We start from the raw sequence: 20,082 nt of genomic DNA, 5'->3' as shown, positions 1-20,082 counted from the left end.
GGACAGAAAGATAGATTGGCAGAAATGAAAATGTATTATTGGTACGTAGTCCTGCCAGACTAGTGAGCTAATATACTATTTGTGTCCACAGGCGAGACATCGCGCAGGTCTGCACATGACAAGGCAGGAAGGGCACCCCAGAGGGAGAGATCGGAGGAGGCCATTGCAACTGCAGGGCACACCACACCACCACCACCGGCATCACCACCACTGCCAGCATCACCACCACTGCCAGCATCACCACCACTGTCAGCATCACCACCACTGCCAGCATCACCACCACTGCCAGCAGCACCACCACTGCCAGCAGCACCAGCACTGCCATCAGCAGCAGCAGCGTCACCACCGGCAGTAACAAGACCCAGGAGGCATGCAGTTGCCAGACTCCAAGAGATGGAGTTGTCCTTGGAAGACAGCAGAGGTGGCGAACAGTCAGCAGTGCCAGTGGATGGCAATCATGCAGGATCGCAGTCTCCCACAGAGCGATCACGCACAGGTGCCAGACGCTGCAGGGCTAGGGAACCCAGTCCACATTTGCAGGGTGAGGAGCATGGTGTGTTTGCAGGGCTGGAGGCAAGCATGGTAAAGGTTCAGCGCCTGCAAGAGAAAGCAATCCTATTAGTACAGTTGCAGATGAGACAAGTGAATGCAAACATGCAGAACATAGAGAAGGGCATCTGCTCAATGAACAAGACACTGGCTGAGGGCATGAAGGAAAGGGCAGAGGGCATGAGGGACATGTCCCAGTCAGTGATGCTGCTGTGCAGAAAGCTTGATGAGGACAGGATGGCACGGCGCAGGGAGAGGCAGAAGATGGAGAATCATACAAAGGCGGTGAACCGCCTCTCCACAGCCACTTCTCTGCTCTGCAGGCACTCCGTGGCCATGCAGGAAGGGCTGGCACACTGCAGCTGTGATGTTTCACGGGGGCTTGTTGAAGTTACAAATGCACTTGAACTGCTCCTAACTACTCAGGCTGCCAATACTGGTGCAGGCGATGTGGGGGACAGTGCGGGGACAACAAGTTGCAGCAGTATAACGCCCCCTGTAACTGAGACCAGGAGGAGCAGCAGACGTCATGGGGCTGGCACTAGATCGATTCACAGTGACGACAGTCTGCTAAGGGAATCCAGTAGTGTTGTGCGTGGCTGCAGGCATTAATGCAAGCCACACTTTGTCTACTTAACTGGGTGACTTAAACCATGACATCCTCGTAGGGTGGTTATAAATAGGACTGCCATTTGAGCCCTTTGTGTAGTGGCGTAATGCCAATATATTAAACTACATCATTCAAATGCAACACCTGGCTGTGTCTCCTTACTTACTCAGAAATAGTTGCATGTGATCTCAGCCCGTCTTTGTCTTCCATCTGGTGCTGGTGCCACTCCTGCTGCGTTGGACTCTGGCTGTGCAAAATCATCATCATCGTCCTCAGAGTCAGTTAATTCAACTTCTGTACCTTTCTTAATGGCAAGGTTATGCAGTATAGCACAAGTTGCGATGATCTTGCAGCAGATGATGGGTGTGTACTGACGTGCACCTCCGCTTTTGTGGAGGCAGCGGAACCTGCTTTTCAATAGTCCAAACGTGCGCTCCACAACGTTGTGTGTTGATTTGTGCGCCACATTGTATCGTCTCTCACTTTGGGTCGATGGGTTTAGGTAAGGTGTGAGGATGAATGACCGCACAGCATAAGCGCTATCACCTAGGTGGAGAAGACAGTGCCATTAATAACAGTCACCAACACATTAATTTGCAGTGTACATCAGAGTGTGTCACAGTGATTTACCTATCAGGTATCCTTCTCCAAATTCTCCCACAGCCAGGCTTGTGTAGATCCCACTGTTCTGGAAAATGTATGAGTCGTGGGTGCTCCCAGGAAATTTGGCCACAATGTCGGTGATTAAGTTGGCTGCATCGCAGATTACCTGCACATTAATGGAGTGGGTTGATTTTCTGTTTCGGTAGATGTACTCAGTGGCTGCAGGTGGGCAGATTGGAATGTGTGTCCCATCAATGCACCCTATCACATGTGGGAACTGTGCCTTTTGGTAAATGTCTGTCTTGGTTTTCAGCAGTTGGTTGGGAAGCTTATGTAGTGATGCATTCTCTGCATCATAGCATCCAGAAATTTGTTAAAGAAACGGGACAGGCAACTCTGTGACACTCCACCTACCGCAGCTATCACCCCCTGGTAACTGCCAGATGCAAGTAGGTGTAGGCTACAGAGCACCTGCACATGTGGTGGTATAGCGTGCGCCCTTGGGTTTGGATGCTCCAGGAGTGGGTGCAGGTCCCTTATCAGGTCCAGGATGGTTTGGGGGTGTAGCCTGTACCTTTCATGGATCTATGCCTCAGTCAGTTTGAAGAGTGTGATGCGCTGTCTGTAAATGCGCTCCTCCCGTCTCCAGATCCTCACTCCTGCTGCCTGTAGCCGCCTTGCTATCACATAGAGGGCCGCCATAGTGATCACACTGTTGCATTTTGGGACTGTTTAAATACACTGCAGCTGATTACCACCTGCTTGCACTCAGTGGTAATTGCCGACTCTTAAATACCGAATTTTAGGAAAATCGGTATTACCGAATTTCTCTACATTTCTTTTATCGTTTTTACCGTTTCTTATTTACCGATTCAGTATTTGGGTGTTCGGTAAATCCGAATCGGTAAATTAGAAATCGGTAATAAGGAATCGGTATTTACCGATTCCTTATTACCGATTCCTTTCCTACATTGGGGATTGCTATATACCGGTCGGTAAGGCAGAAATCTACCGATTTTTGGTATTACCAACCGGTATTTGGGCCACCTAGATCGGGCCCTAAATTACCATAACATAACATACTGTAATCGGCTGCTGTTACTTTGAACTGCTACCGCCCATTTGTTTTTTATTCTCGGCAGTGCCATATTTCCTAGTTTTAATGACCTATGTTGGATTACTGGATTGATACACAGTTCTGGCATACGTGTGTATCTTGTTTAATTGATTAACCGTTTGATAACGCTTTATATTTGTGCTGCATTTAATTCCACCTTTCTCCACAAGGAGTCCGAAAATCAGGTGATATTTCATCTTGTAAGTCACAGCTACTGGAAAAACTTGGAATTTTCATGACTAAAATGTAATATTGTTTCAATATTATAAATGTATCCACATAAATGGCAATTCAGAAGTCATGTAGCGCACTGATTTATTTACCACCAGCAAAGTTGATCAGAAACATAGCACCTTTTAATGTTGTCTTAATTCCATCTCAAGAATAATACGCACTACTAACTCACGCATTACATTTGATACTAATGCATAATTGGATGATTATAAATCCACTACACAAGCATCACTTTGTGTGGGGTTGGTTTGTACTTTGCAGTGGGAAGTCTGCTGCCTCCAGTTCTTGTTGATCAATCTATACACCCTTTGTTTTGCTTCTATCAGTAATGGCTACAGATCCGTACATAGGAGTTGTCAACTGTGGTATTCTCAAATTTCTCATGTATTTCTTTATATTCCAAAGTTAGGGGATTCTTGCCTCATAGTTCCTGGAAATTAATCTCACAATCCAATACCATTTGTCTTCAACTGTTCCCATGTAGGGGACAATTTCTTTTGTTTTTCTAAAGAAAGATTTCTTTTCCTTTTATTATAATCAAATGTGTAGAAGATGTGTAAGTTATGCTATATGAAACATCCTATGTAGAGACATTCTGTGTGATTAGTTTTGCCCCCTGCAATAGATTTGCTCTTACAAAAATAATTTCTTCTGTCTCACAAAGGGCAGTTCAATTGAACTACTCATGGGCATGAATATTTTATCTTTAAGGATTTTTTTCTTGTCTAAACATACTGCTCCTAGCAATACTTGACCAGAAGTTAAGTGCACAAAATGTTTTTCTGCAGCACTCTTTAGAGTGGTGCTGTTGGAATGCTGAGATATTTGTATAATACTCTTCAACAGTTTTCTGTGGGTGCCTCTGGTCTCACAATTTTGGGCAGTCGATGGCAATTAAGACAATTTGTGGATGTGCAATGGCATGGAGGTAAGTCAATATCCTGGCTCAAAGCATCTGAGAAACCCTTGCAGATATTTCTGCTTTCGGTATATGTGGTTTCCATGACATGAAGGGGGCAAAAGAGGAGCCAGATTATGTGAAGTTTGTTACATATGCGAACTATTTAACATGTAAAATAGATAGTCTTTGCTTGTTTTGTGGTGTCCGGGTGTGTCAGACCCTTGTGTTAATTGACTAGAAAAAGGTTTGCCTTATGCATCAATATTTTAGGCAGCACATTTGGCAATCTGGCCAGCAGGACAAAGTTATTGGCAAAAAAGAGTATGCAACACCCCAGGTAGCTTGGTAAGTGCTTCTCTCAACAGTATATTTTGTTAGAAGCTAAGAGTTTGGCCAGCTATAGAACGGCATGTTCTGAAACCCTCCCCCAATATGGGATTAGGAAGAGCTCCTTTTCGGTACTTTATGGATTTGTTGCCTCTTCTGTTCTTTGAGTGCTATTTTATTTATTTTATCCAGCCTGGAATCTGATACCATCCTTTTTCTGAAATTAACCAATGTTCCTTGCTGATCCAACTATACCTGGTAGTATTTGACACTATTTGCCTGAGCTTCATCTTTTGATTTCTTTCCATTTTAAGTCTTTAGAATCTGTGGATCTTCCGAAGTCACATACTGTTAATGTGGGACCTGAACAATTCTAGTTTCTTAAGGGCACTGACTACTGGACTCTTTTTTCTCACACATTTGACCTGTGAGCATTTTAATCTCTCACCCGTACCATATCCAGAACAGATATTCTTTTTAACAAAGCCTACATTATTACATTTCTCAGGACAGTCCCATAATCAAACTGCTAGAAAATCATTTCAGATTCTGGCAGTGGAACCTTAATAATTAAGTACCTATAGAGTGTTTCCTATGGCTTAAATAAAAGGTTTTGCTACTGCCCTATGTTATGCCAGTCAAGCTACTGTTTCAAGAGTATGGAAGGCTAAGTCATCGTTGCCAGAATTTGATCTCATGACCTGTAGATAAAAGCATATGTGCATCACTAATTGTCCTTTATTTCTTAACCAAAAAAGGACGGAGGGTAGAATATCGAAACCACTCTTAAACCCCTTGGAAAATATAACAGAAACAACAAAAGAGTGGAGCCAAGAGGAATAACACAGGCCAAAAGAGTCACTCTAAAGTGTAAAAAGAACCCTCACTCACCAACCTAGTTGGTGACATGCTTCATCATTGGGTTCCCACCAGAGAGGCCAAATGCGTCTCTGGTGTGCTACAACGCCTGATTACAGTGGAGCAGGTTGTTAGTGACAGTGTCAGTGCACAAATGTGAACCAAGGTGAACGATTAAAATTGAATTTACCAAACCACAAGGATTATTTATTAGTGGAAAGGTAAGTCAAAGATAAACACATGAAATGGACGATAGACTGGATAAATTGTCCAGTCACATCACTGGTGTGCAAGAAATGTGTTCTACATGTTTCAGCCTCACAGATGCAATTTTGCGAGGCTTTCTTCAGGACAGAGTGCCACGGCGGTATGTACATTCTAAGGTACACCCTAACATGTGGCGAAAAAGTGTGACCGCATAACTTACAGTTTTCAGCAGCACTTCAGACTTGCTGACAGCGTAAATTCTAAATAACGTGGTTAAATATCACGTCACGGACCCAGGCGGGGTGCGAGGACTTGTAGTCACACATACTCCAAAGTCCAACGCTGTCAGAACACCTAAGTTCACCCGGCAGCAGGATCCCAGGCCTCCAAAGCTATAAGAATGGCTTGGGCGGCTGGTGATAGTCATTATTAATGTATATTGATCTAATAATTACTTGTTGTGGTCATCTCTAAATAAGCCAGACAGCGCCACCTTGTGGCAGACTGTTAGACTTGGCATCTTTTTGCGTGTTTCCCCTGAGTTTTTGCTTTCTGACCTCCTGGTTTTGACTCTGTTTTTGCTGGCGTAGTGTTTCTGTGCACTTTTCTTATGGCTCACCAGTGGTAAAGTGCAAGTGCTCCTATGGTAAAATGTGTCATGGATTGGTGTTTCCATGATTGGCCTGTTTGATTTATGTGTCAGTCCCTCCCTAGTAAAGTGCACTGCGTGTGCCAGGGCCGGTAAATCAAATGCTGTTGGTGGGCAACAGCACTGGATTGTGCCACCCACACAAATAGCCCATAAATATGACTCTGGCCTGCCATTGCAGAGCCTGTGTGCAGTCTGGTACTGCCATGTTGACTTGGCAATTGCACCCACTTGCCAGGCCCTAACCTTCCCTTTTCTTACATGTCAGTCACCCCTAAGGGAGGCCCAAGGTATCCCTCTGAAAGGTAGGACATGCCCTGGTGTGTGTGGCATGTCCTGCCAATTTCGTTCTTCTACCTAAGAGATCAAGGGATTTTGTGGTATACATATTGGGGCCCAAACCCCTGAACTTTAGAACTCTTTTGGACCAAGAAGACCGCCAAGAAGAAGAGCTGGAGAAGCTGTGAGGAGGAACTACCACTTTGTTGTGTGGTTTGCTGTGTTGGCCTGCAGTGGCTGCTTCTGTCTTGGGTAGTAAAAGGACTAGACTGAACCTTCTGCGATGTACTTTGTGAGTTTCTCCAAGGGCTTGAGGTAGAGCTTGCTCCCTGTTCAAGAAGTCTCAGGAACAGCAAAGACTTCAAGCTCTTCTGCCCTCAGCACTGGGAACTGTGTGTTTTGTGCTGCAACAGAAGAAAAGCAACCCGACGACGTCCACGATGCCGCTGCCAACTCCGTGTCCTGAAGTCACCGCAGAGGGCACCGCCGCAACGCTGCACCGCAACCCTGGTCTCACCGACAAAGCCTGTTGACGCTGCCACCGAGCCGCTGCTCGCACCGTAACCTGTGGGCACGGCATTCCGCACCGCCTCACTTCACAATGACGCCTTGGTATCCCCGACGCCGCCGCTCCATGGCGAAATCGACGCCGCTGCTTGCACCTTGGTTCAAGGGTACCGCTCATAAATTTACACAATGCACCGCTCTCATCCCGCACCACAACCTTGGCCTATCGATGCCGGCACCATCGACTTCATCTCGTCAGCCGACGACAGCACTTTATCAACGACGATGCCGCTGCTTGCACCGTGGCCTGCGAGCACCGTGACAAGCACCACATTCACTTCGCACCGTGACGCTGGTCTCACTGAGGATGCCATCTGATGCCGCCACTGAGCCACTGCTCACACCGCGACCTGAGGGCACCGCACGCCGCACTTCTGCACTTCGCACCGCAGCACTTGAAGCCTGCCGATGCCAGTGCTCATGACTTCAACAGAGAGGAGTTCGATCTGCAATGCGTGAGACTTTGAGGGTCCCGACGACTCCTGCACCGACCTCCAGAACCGATGCTTGCAGACGCCGTGCTTTCGGAAGCTCAATGAGAGGTCGCCGACACCCTGCAACGCCGCGGTCAGCCAGAACTGTTTGGATTTATTTGCTCACCACGCCGTGATAGCCCCAAACTGAGCTATCAACATCAAGGAACAGTTTTTCAAGCATAGTTTGATAACTGAAGATTTCTAAGTACTGTATTGTGGATTTTTATTGTTTTTGGTCTTGCCTTAAGTATATACAAATATTGGATATTTTTCTAAACTGGTTTGATGTCCTTTTGTAGTGCTTACACTGTATTACAGTTGGTTATGTGCAAATGCTTTACACACTGCCTCTAAGATAAGCCTGACTGCTCGTGGCAAGCTACCAAGGGGGTGAGCAGGGGTTATTTTAGGAGTGTAACTCCCTTATCCTGACTAATAAAAGGAGCCCCTACTTGGACAAAGGTACCTTCCTCTGCCAACTAGAGACCCCCATTTCTAACACAGACATTCAAAAGCACTGGTGTTGACAATTAAGTGCCGATGCCCAGACCTGGAAATCACCAGCTCAAATTAAGCAGTGTTCCTTGTGTAGCCCCTACACAGCTCAGAGGGCAGGGTGTAGTATATTTAAAAAAGTTAGGCTTGTACATTTAAGTATTACATGTCTTGGTAGTAAACAATTCTCAAATTCATTTTTTACTGCTGCAAGGTCTACCTTTCCGGTGCGATAGCATTGGGTTACTGTATTACATTGAATAAGTGGTAACGTTCAATTGGAAGCAGGTAGAAAGTTGAGCTTGGTGTCTAAAGTATTGTGATATAAATCCCTCTTAATGGCACAGTTGGATTCAAAGTCAGAATTCTGAAACATTCACTTTTAGAAAGTTGACATTTTCTTGTCCCAACTATTTGGTGTCTGCAGCCTGCATCATGGGTCACATTACTTAGTTTAGCTGGCATTTGGTCTTTGCGTATTACTTCCAGATAGTGAGACACAGGGGGAATAGGTGTTGGCAAGATGAGCCATCTCTGACATAATAGAGGAGCTGAGCTGTCCTCTACCATATTTCTAAACACTTCTGGGGTTGGAAACCTTAAGAACCTTCTCCTACTTCAGAGATAGCTCCAGGTATAAATATTGGACCCTCAGATCCAATTCTTGAGTAGACATCTGGACCTGTGGAAGACTCAGAAGAAGGACTGCTGTGCTGATATGCTGCAAATACTGCTACTTTGCTGCCCTGCTAGCTGAGTGAGAAAGACTGAACCTGCATCTTGAACCCAGGACCACAGAATGACTCCAAAGGCTAATTGGCTGGCCTTGTGATTAGAGCCCCAGGGACAGAAATGTCTCGACTCTCTTGCAGCTTGCACCTGGACTCTGCCGGTTGTGAGTCTTAAACCGCCAACCATTGCCCCTCCAATCTTGGACCCTTGGAAGTAGCCATAGATGCCTTTCCATCCCAGCATCACCAAATCCAGCGCAAAGCGACATAAAGTTCCACAAAGCTTTGTTGCGCAGCTATGAACTTCATTGGAAGCAACTACCTCAATGCACAGCTGCCAGCCTCAATGGAATCAACTCCAAGCTTCACCACGCTACTGCCAGCTTCAGCAGGACCAACACAACTCACCATGAAGCCTCACAAAGCCTTGCCACTCAGCTTCATCAGAACCGACTCGGTGCAACACAGCCTGATGTAGGACCTCACATCGCAGCCCTTGCAGCCCTTCAGAACTGACGCTGGATGGCACAAAGCCTCCAAAGCGACTACCCGCAGACCGCACAGCAGGATTTAAGGTACTTTGTTTAGCGGGCCTAACTTGATCCCTGTTTCCAGCTCGCTCTCCATCGGGGTCGGCCTACAATTGTGACTTTGTACCGGTCTGACGCAAACATATAACCATAGTTTTACCACTTTGGTGTTCGACTTTTCTTGTGTTGTGTTTTCACTTTATTACTGTTTGACGTGCTGCATAAATACTTTACACATTACCTTTAGATTACCCATGACTGCATTGTGGCAAGCTACCAAAGGGTTGAGCACAGGTTAATTTGGGGTTTGCTTGTGTTTCACCCTGAGAACAGCTGTGGTTCCTGCTTCAGCAGGGTTTCACCCCCTCAACCAGTAACCCAATTTCTGCAATAGGCCAGTATAGATTTAGTATACTTAATTCCACATATATATGTCCTGAACATATATATATACAGATGTGGAGTTAAGAACAGTATGTCTATGTAAACCTACATATACTTACTTCTGCATTATTGTAGTAGTCAGTTTTGCAGTACAATATATATTTTTACACAATTTTCTAGGATTCCAATTTATAATGCTGTTAAAGTACACCTTCTGTGTTTAAGTGCATGTTTTGTAAAATCTACATACTGCGTTTTGCATACTAACTTAATGGTATTCACATAGTTAGAAGTTTGGTAATTCACAAATACAAAATGTTCGTTTGAATTGCAATTGTTAAATGCATTCATGTTATCAAGTACATAATCAACAAACACATTTTCTGCATTTCAAACATTCTTTGGGTAGGACTGGCTGCCATTTATTTTTATTTCTATTAGCACTGAATATGTTTGGATCAATTTTACTGATTAAATGTTGCAGTCTATCAAATCTACTGTATGTTACACCATGTTTAATACTTATTTGTGTCTTCAAATCAGCTATAACCACAAAACATCATTGTATTGCTTGCAGTTTATAACTTTTTGATGTATGTATGGTAATAAAAGTTACATTATCAAAACACCTTTTCACCCTTATCGCTTCCTTATCGTTTACCAACTGCATTCTTTTCCAAAAATTGGTTATTTTCTGAGTTTTTTCCAAGGGTCCTTAAATCATAAGCCATATACAAAAATCTCTTAAAGATTGTATATTGTTCTGTCTCTGACTATACATTATTTTAGCTCTTTAAATTTCTGCATACAGAATGTTATCTTTTTGCAAATTTGGGTGCCTTAAAATGTCATGCAATACACTATTCTAAAAATTCAAAAATGTTCTTATTATAGTAATTGTAGTTATTTGTATTCAAGCTAGTATATTATTCGCTCAGTTCCGAGTCAATATCTTGTCATCTTATTAGACTATCATCAGTTATCAACCCTCACAAAACTTCATTGTACAACTTAATCACTTTTTTATTCCAAATCCACTCGCTTTCAAGCAGTCCCATAAAAAGATTGCATGAGAAGTAGAGAACCTGGAGACCATCTACGTATATGGTACTTGATTAGAAAGATCTTCCCGATGCAATAAACAATTAAAATGTTGGCGTATGTTAGAATAATTTGTACTGAATAATAATTATTTCTTAAAGGAGTACTCTGCCCCTTAACAGTGCATGGGACAACTCAGTGCTCTACTGCTGATCCTCTAGGATTTGAATACACACTAGACTGTGCAGGAGCAAAATGCCAAATTTGACATTTATTGAGATGCTGATAGGTTCACTAACAACCAAAATGTTAAACAGACATGACATTTGGAGCATTTGCAGGTAGGGATTGTGACCTACACTGTTTACACTTTTTTGTGCTTCCTAGGTATCTCAATGTAGGCGGCAATAAAGGTACCTACCTTATCCTTTTTTCTACTTGAACTTACTTTGCTTATGGAGTGGGATGCTTCCTATTTTACAGTGTCCTTTGGAAAGTAGACTACTGATACTGAAGTACAAGAATACAGATGGGTGTACACCTTGCTTATGTGGGAAAGCAGTGGCAGATATTCAGAGGTAGAGGTAGACTCCTCCGTGGTGGTGCAACCTATATTTAAGTTGCTTAGCACCATTCTGCCAAATTGTCCCATTCTTCTAGCCCCACACCTAATCTGAATATGCTTTAAATGATTGTTATACATTTTTGTTCTTCATTCTACAGCTGGAAAAACAATGTGCAGAGCTCAACAATGACAAACATGAGACAAAAGCAGAGAATGAAAAACTGAAAATGACAAATAAAGAAATGAGACGAGAGCTGGAAAGAACGTCACAGGAGTTACTGACAGCTCAAACACAGCTACAGATGCTTCAAGAAGAAGCTTCACAGTTGCACGAAGAACGAGACATGTGAGTAAGTGATCATGTATACAGGAGCCACAGCCAGTGATGCAAATTATGTCAGTCAAAAAAGCAACTGTGTTTCTGACATTGCTGTTTTTGCATATCAGTTTTAATTAAACTTGCCATCATGTGCAGAGAGATTGCTCCTTGTTTGCCATACCCATACTGTTTTTTATTTGCAAGAAGCAAACTCCTGCTTGTTAGTTTGTGAAATTAAAAAAAACTTTGCCAAGCAAGTGCAACAAACAAACAATGCACTGGTATGCTTCTATTGAAGGCTCAGAAATCCCCTCCTTTCTGTTGTGAAGTTTTTTATTCTGTTGGCAGCCATTCTCCAGGGGAACAACAGCAATTGCTTCTGCTAGCCTGGAGGGCTGTCTGCTATGGTCAAAATGAACCCTTACATATTTTCTGATTGTTGTTATGCCTTCTTCCCAATCTTATTTTACAAGATATTTGAAGACATTGTGTTGTAAAAACCTGTGGTTGTCTTGCCATTTCAGCAATTGCTTTTCCTCCACCTTGTTACCAAACACCTTCCAAATGTTCTCAAATATGCAATTGTATACAACCTTCTACATGATCCCAGTTGTAGGCAACATGCTGATGTTGTGTAGAAAACCTTGCATAAGCATTATGGATACCGAACACCTCATGTGCAATGATTAAAGAAATATGTTATAAGTTTGACATACTAAGATCATAGTTCCAGAATCCAAAATCCTTTTCTATTCATTGTTAGGACAATTATGGTTGTAATCTTTTCCTCTTTTAATAAATATGTGTTTTATTGAATATCTTCTGATTGTTTCTTCAGGAGAGTGCCTCATTCAGATTGAGGAGACTAGAGTATCGATGAGTAAGAAAGAATTGTGGTCAGATAGGTTCTAAGTGCAGTTTTTTTATTTCACTAGGCATGGGGCATAAAGGTTCTGAACACTCTGATCATATCCAAATTCCTTAAAGTCCAAGACCCATGTACAATATTTGCATTTTACAATAGAAACTACTGTAAAAGCAATGCTGGTTTTATGCAAAAAATATTTCATTTTTCAGGGTAGGTTGAAGGAGGATCTGGCTAGCATGGATAAGCTCTTTCTAGGTTATGTGGTTTGTCCTTAATCTGAACGAGAAGTTAGTAGAGACGTCCATGTAGTTCAAAAGTTAACATTTTTAAGAGGGTTTGTGGGGTGTTGGTACTACCAGATGATGAATGTTCACTGACTACAGGAAACCTGATGGTCCATGCTGTAAAGCCAACTAAGTGATATATGGTGAGGCAGTGATGTGTATGGCATAAATACCAGGCTGAGAAACTTATTATACCATGTTGTTTATCAAACAAGCAGCCAGCCTGGTGTTAGCAGAGTAAGGAAGGAAACCGTCTTGTTGGTTATACAGTGGGCAGATGGCAAATGCACAATAATCTGCTGCAATATACCAGTGTATTGCTAACACCTTGACATGATTTGCTGATTCCAGCCCCCATGAATTCGATTTGAGTTGTCAGCAACAATCTCTCCCCAGTCTACTGAGGTTACATAAATGAGTTGAAAGCTGTTTGCTTTGTCAGTTTGTTAACTGTATTTAATTTCTTACTTGAGAATATATTGTAGAGTCACAAGTTTGTCTACTTTATAGCTTGTTTGCCATATTAATGTTCCTGGAGATGACCAGAAATGGGATATTAAATTGCTTGAGACAAGCCATTGCGACTGTGTCCCTCCACATTCCAGCTGAGGTTGCTTGGCTTTCCACCAGCTCTCATCAGGGATATATTCTGTTTTTTTTATAATCAAATAGCTGTATGCTTTGTGAAGTGGACATTATGAGCATGGTGCCACCTGCGTCAAGATGTTGTACCTTAGATATTTCTCCACTGTTCACCATTAATTAACTGTGATTTGAAAAAGAAGCAACTTTAGAAATCCTACATAGAAATTCTACATACTGATTTAAAGACATGTTTTTGGCATGTAGGCCATATTTCAGAATTATCAAAGGAATCCCTTCAGCTTTAACTTGCAATTATTGCCTGTTGTAAATTACTGCACATTGTGGAAAGTAGGAAAAAGGGACGAGGACTGAAATACAAAAGCTCAAACGACCAACAGTGGTCAAATTTGCCAACACACACTATTTCTGAATGAAATACTTTCTGAAAATGATGGCAAGTTTTAAGCAAAATAAGATCAGCTCTGAGATTGTTTCAACAAGGGTAAAGCTAGTAACCAGTGATGCGATTGAGGTGTGGTTTGCATGCCATCTATGTTCCTGAAGAAGTTCTCCTAACCGTGACCATTAAAATGAAATATTTTGTGGACTATTCTTACACTTTGCAGTAAATTTACTACGGTAGGCTAGACTCCCTCTACAAGTATAAATTTACTACAAAATTGTAGGCGTACATGTATCTACCCCCTGAATTCAGAGGTATAACCTAATTTACAAGTGTAAAGTTACTACTTTGCACACATAGGCGAAGATCTCTGGCACTGGGGCACAGATCTCCTTATGGTAAAGCTTGGGGAAAAGATTAAATGTTTATTAAAGTTTTAAAAGAATAGTTAAAATATTTTATGATAAATATTAATGTAAAATAATGCTACATCATTATCGTACTTTTGAATTAAATGTTTAATAACTTCTAATATATTAAATGTAATTACTTTTTGAAAACATAAAAAATCTCACTTAAAGTATAAAAAGTATATTTCTTTATTACGTAGTAAAATCATTTAAAGTTATGTACAGATTAGTTAATTTGAATCTATTTTACTAAAATATTTAGATTACATGAATTTTTAAATGTAAAACAGGTTAGTAACATATTTTATAATAAACTAATAATTATGTTTTATTTAAATATGCATTATCAACATTACAATTATATTTTTTAAATCAATATTTCATTTAACATTAATTCTTACGGGCTTTCATTTCAAGTCCCTGGCTTTATTCTTTTCTTTGGGAGTGTGTTGCAGTATCAGCAGCTGGCCATGTGTGGTGATGAATTCCTCTAGGTCTGAGCTGCAGTACATTTGCAACTGCTTTGGTAATTTTTGGAGCAGTTTGTAATTAGAAAGGGGCTTATTCCATTGTGAGTGGGTGCATGTCGCTCCCTAAACCTCTCCCAAGGTCTCCCATAACCCCTTCTTATGTTTCCTCTAACCTCTCCTCATTAGTAGTGATTATTCCCCATTTCTCAGCCTTGCTTCCTGTTCCGCCTACATTTATTACTCAAACGTATACCTACGTATGCAGAGATCTCCACAAAGAGGACAGACAGACGCATAGGCCTCCGCACTTAGATTAGTAAATACAATTTTGCATGTTAGTGGTACTAGTGCATTACCATTACACGTACTACCAAATGCAGGTTATGAATAGATCCTTTTATGTCTGGATTCTTTATTTTATTTTACCCACTGGCGGTATAAAACTGGTGGAAACTCAGGAGAACATGTGTCCTTTCTAATGTAGACTTGCACGGGGTGACAAGGTTTTATTTTAAAAGTTAATTTATTATTGAAATTATAGGTGGCAGTTTTGGAGTAGTCGACATTCGTGAATTATCATGCAACACAATTCAACAGTATTATTAGGCACATGGTGAAGAACATTGTCTACGCGTGTTTCATTTCAGGATAAATATAATATTTATCCTGATATAAGATGGGACATTCAGCACATTTTTTCAAAAGAAACAAACATGAGCTGCATTTTTATATTTCGAAGCAAAGGTTTTCTCGACCTAAAAACATACAAAACATGCTATTAAAATTCACAGATTGCTTTTTTATTTCAAAATGCAGGTAATAGGATCACACACATAAACAGCTGCTACTAATGAATGTTATTGTTGTAGACAGTACACAATGTTCAAAGGACATTTGCCTCGTGTTCCAGCTACAATACAGGAAAGTGCAGTAATTTGTGAAATAATAGTACTTAATTCAGCTGCAATTACTGACATGATTAACATGGAGATTAACAAACCCTCTTCTTGCCACCCTCATGGAGAGGCCAGCGCTTTTACAAGAGCTAACACATGGAGATGCACATTTGCCACCAAAGAAAATGGAGGGGTGTATATTCTCAGAGAATCTGTAACTAATCAAACATACATTTATTGGGCAAAATTTCACTTTCACTTATATACTGTTATAGTAACTTTGGCTTCTGAAGACACATCTCTCCACACCATGTGCACACTGAGATTTGTCTACCCGACATTCTATAAAAATATACCATTCACAGGTGAAAATATTATAGATCACCACACTACTCTTCCTGCAGTATTTTTCTGTCCATGAATGTGATCTTATATCTCGACTTGAGAGCAGCCAACAAACTTGCATCAAACTTGCATATTCCTGCACAATGTGAAATTAACTTATTAATACTAAGTAACATATTTTGAGAGTTAGTACCAAAGTTCAATGATATTTTATGCAGATGAGTAATAACTGTCCTTGCGGAATAGTTTTATGTCTTTGATTAACACTGTTCATTTAACTGCAGCAGAGACTTCACATAGTTTGCCTCAAATGTAACCTTTGGGAAATGACACACAGACTTCCGGAAGTACCACACTACCGACGTTCCACAAGAAACAGATCGTTTTGTGCCTCTCACAAGAGGTTTGGAATAATCTGCTATTTTTAAGCAACTAATGATCAGGTTATATTTTTCTGCACATACCCCTTGATATAACAGGGACTCATGTCTGTGTCACATTGTAATAATGAAGGCCTGCCAAATGACAGCATAGACAGGAGTATTGAGAGCCCCTCTATTGAACGGCAGCCTTGAACACTAGTTGAGCAGTGTCTTCTGTGTGAAAAGTGATATTCGAAATAGATATATTGTGAGATTCTTCAGTTCTTACTTCCCCAGTAAAAAAACAGAGAAAATTGACAGACCTTGTATTTGTCAGAGAAAGCAATTTCCCTTAGATGAGCTACAACCATCTCAAGAGCTATTAGTGGTTGACACAAGGATGTCACGTCACCTAATTTAACAGGGTTCATATCCCATGCCTTTGAATAACCCTTGTAGGGCAAACTCTTACATCCACAGTACAAAAAAAGTTCTTCCTTCGTCTGACATCCTGCATTTATATGAGCTAAGGATGTCTGCCTGTTCAAATTGAGTTAATAAGACGCTATCCTGTAGAGTCCAGCTAATAGTGACATTTAAGAAGACAAAAGCTTTTTACATTCGAATCTGGCAAAATTCAGAAAATATTCTGTCAGAGGCTATATACAACTCCTTCTCTTCTTCTGATGGGATTTCAGAAAACAAGACAGTCTTCCTAAATCGGTTTCACTAGGCAAAACTTGAATTGTTGCAATTGAGAGGTCTGTTCTAGTGGTAAAATGTTTCCAGAATGTATTAATTTATGACATTTTTACCGCATTGTACACCCACCCCCATCACTGAATAGTACATTAGATTGTCCAGTGAGAAGGATATGAACATTAAGAAAATTACAGAATACAAGTCTAGAACTCCTTATTTGGTATCCCACAGACTACAAACATTTTCAGGTGCCTCCTGAAGTAGGATACTGTGATTCTGCTTCAATCCAGGGATTCGTTCAAAGTATATCAGATTATGGGTCCCTGGTCTCCCAGTGATCTGCCCCCATCTTTTTTGCCAACGAAGGTGTTGGGTCCTGGGTCAGAATGTGGGCACGTGGGCCACCTTGGCAACCCTGCTGTGGTGGAAAGTTATTGCGTGCGAACTCAGCAGTTACTGTCTTGCCATTAGCTCTGCCAGTCACTTCCTTTTACTTAGGAATAACACCTCTTGAAACGTACTTGCTTTATTTCAGTCCGAGAAGTGAATGTACAATAATCATACAGTTCATAAAAAAACGAATTATTATAAATATACATCTTCGCCCAATTGAATATCTAAAAAGGGATATAAAATAGAAATACTATAATGCTAGAAGTTTGCCATACTGTACAAACTGCTTGCCCATAAGTGTCATTATTTACATGTACCATTCCTCCCCACCATCAATATAATCTTGTGTCTTCTGCTGCCCAGGGACACCGTATGAAAGGGAATCCCTATAGAGGGAGTCCAGTGCTTAATTTGTAAAATATTAAGTGCCAGGGCCCTGACCAGTAGGCCACTGCAGCTTGCACCACCCATCGCCCCTGTCATCGCTGCCAAAACACCTACTAACCATCTCTCTCGCATGTAAATGCGACAGTTCAGATTATTCCAGGTCCCCAAAGCTATAGGAATGTCTGGGGAGGCAGGTATTAGTAATTTTTTAATGTATTTTGTTTCCCCAAACAGCTCTTATACTTCTCCCCTCTAAATTACATGAGCAGCGCCACCTTGTGGCAGACTGCCATAAGTGTGGTGTTGACAATTAGGTGCCGGTGCCGAGCACCGGAAACCAATTAAGTGCCGGTGCTCAGCACCGGAAAGCTCCGGCTCAACTAAAGCTGGGGAGTACTTGCAATTACTATTCACAATTTTCAGATATAAGATGAACTAAAACCCAACTAAAAACATAGTTAAAATTGATTAAAAAAACACATCACAGATGAAAATCGGTCTGCTTAAGTTTGTTAGTTGATTTCTAAGAAGACTTACGCACCCACCACATAAAAGTTAGAAAGCGTAACACACAAATACAATTGGCATTTGGGTGTTATATTTCAGAAGACTAAATACTTCTTCACAACGCCCAGCGCCTAAATTCCTGCATAGTTGGATCAACCATCTTAACCTGGCTTTATTATATCCAGGACAAAAAACAGAATACATGGAGTTCTGTCTCCTCTTCACTACTGCATGCTGGACACCACAGGGTGGAGCTACCTGCCCATTTATTAGAAAATGAACGCAGAGGAAGAGACCCATGCCTAAATTGCACATATAATGTCCTTGCTAGTGCCGGTTGCATTTCATCCAAACAGGCCTCTAAGTTATAATAGTCTTTAATTTTCAAAAAAGTAACTGTTAGAGAGTCGGTGGATGGGCTCTCGTGCAGTTACTCCTGACCAGTTGTTTCCTAGAGGTTGCGGTACCAGCTACCTCTGAATTACTCCATAGACTCTTTCTGCCTATACTACATAGTCCTTTCTTAATGTATTCAAACCACGCCACTTTTCCTGTACCCGGGAGACCCAATACCTCCTTTAGCTTAGTCCTGTAACCAACCAGTTCAGGGGTTGCCCCAGTGCTTAATTTGAGCCGGAGCTTTCCGGTGCTGAACACCGGCACTTAATTGGTTTCCGGTGCTCGGCACCGGCACCTAATTGTAAACACCACACTTAGGGCAGGCTGCCACAAAGTGGCACTGCTCATGTAATTTAGAGATGATCTGTATAACAGTTGCTTAGGAAAACAATATACATTAAAAAAATACTAATACCTGCCTCCGCAGTTATTCCTTTAGCATTGGGGAGTTGAAATAACCTGAACTGTCGCATTTACATGCAAGATAGATGGTTAGTAGTTGTTTTGGCAGCGATGACAGGGGCGATGGGTGGTGCAAGCTGCTGTGGCCTCCTGGTCAGAGCCCTGGCACTTAATATTTTACAAATTAAGCACTGGGTTTCCCATTGTCAACGCCAAAATGTTAGGGGTCTACAGCCAATTCCCTCTACGATCGGTCTCACCCCTTGGTCCAAGCGCAGTGCAGTAAGTGGAGAGCTGAGGGCGAGGCCAAATAGCTGCCTAATAAAGTTGTTCTCAGACTCAATAATGTTATTTGAAGGACAGTGCCCCCAGAGTTCAGCCCCATACATTATCGCACCCCTTGTTTGCATTTTATTAATCTCCATAACTGGACCTACGGGCTTGTGAAAGGAGTCCCTGAATAGCTTAGCCAGCCCTCTTGCTGTCTGCACTAGATTGAGGCTTGATTTATCCATTTGTGGCTCACAATCCATTTTTTCCATTAAATTGAGAACTAGATATTCGAAGATTGATACCCTCTCAAGTGAGATACCATTCATGAGAGGATTGGGTCTGGGTTGAAGACCATATATATTTGGTCTTCTGTATGTTGACCTCCAGCCCCTTGTTTTAACAAAAAGCACCAAAGCTGTCAAGGATCCTCTGAATGCCCATCGGTGACTTGGAGAGCAAGAGAGTATCGTCGGCAAACATCAGTGCTGGCACTTTGCTATGCGCTAACTTCGGGGAATGTGTGTCCTTCGTCTCATTCAATACATCGACCGGTGCATTAATGTATAAGCAGAACAGGGTAGGAGCAAGCACGCAACCTTGCCTGACTCCTCTATTAACTGCAAGTGGTGTGGTGAATTCCCGGGTTTCCCATACCTGATTTGGGCATAGTTACCTTTGAGCAGCCTCCTTAGTATATTCAAACGATAAATGGGAACCCCAAGATCTCTTAATATGGCCCAAAGTTTATCCCTAGGTACCAGATCAAAAGCAGTTTTTAGATCCACAAATATTAAATAGAGACTGCCACCCTCTAAGGACACCGTTTTCCAGTAAAGGAGTTGAAGCATAAATATTTGATCAATGGTAGATTTTTTTTTCCTAAAACCTACTTGAAATGGACTCAGGATTTTATGTTCTTCCTTACAGATCTGGATGCGGTCCAGTAGTATCCGG

General features: G+C 41.7%; 1 protein-coding gene across 1 annotated transcript in view; it reads left to right on the top strand.

Annotated features, from left to right (window-relative positions):
• CRACR2A (calcium release activated channel regulator 2A) overlaps positions 1-20,082 on the top strand; it is a 727,465-nt gene that overhangs the window by 466,177 nt on the left and 241,206 nt on the right. The window contains exon 8 of the mRNA XM_085652578.1: positions 11,282-11,469. Coding sequence (XP_085508704.1) covers positions 11,282-11,469 — 188 coding nt within the window. The remainder of the gene's footprint in view (positions 1-11,281; positions 11,470-20,082) is intronic.

The sequence above is a fragment of the Triturus cristatus genome, chromosome 4_1, assembly GCF_964204655.1.
Source record: "Triturus cristatus chromosome 4_1, aTriCri1.1, whole genome shotgun sequence".
In the NCBI taxonomy this organism is placed as follows: Eukaryota; Metazoa; Chordata; class Amphibia; order Caudata; family Salamandridae; genus Triturus; species Triturus cristatus.
Note: the sequence above shows the minus strand (reverse complement) of the source record. Positions and strands in the feature narration are given on the sequence as shown.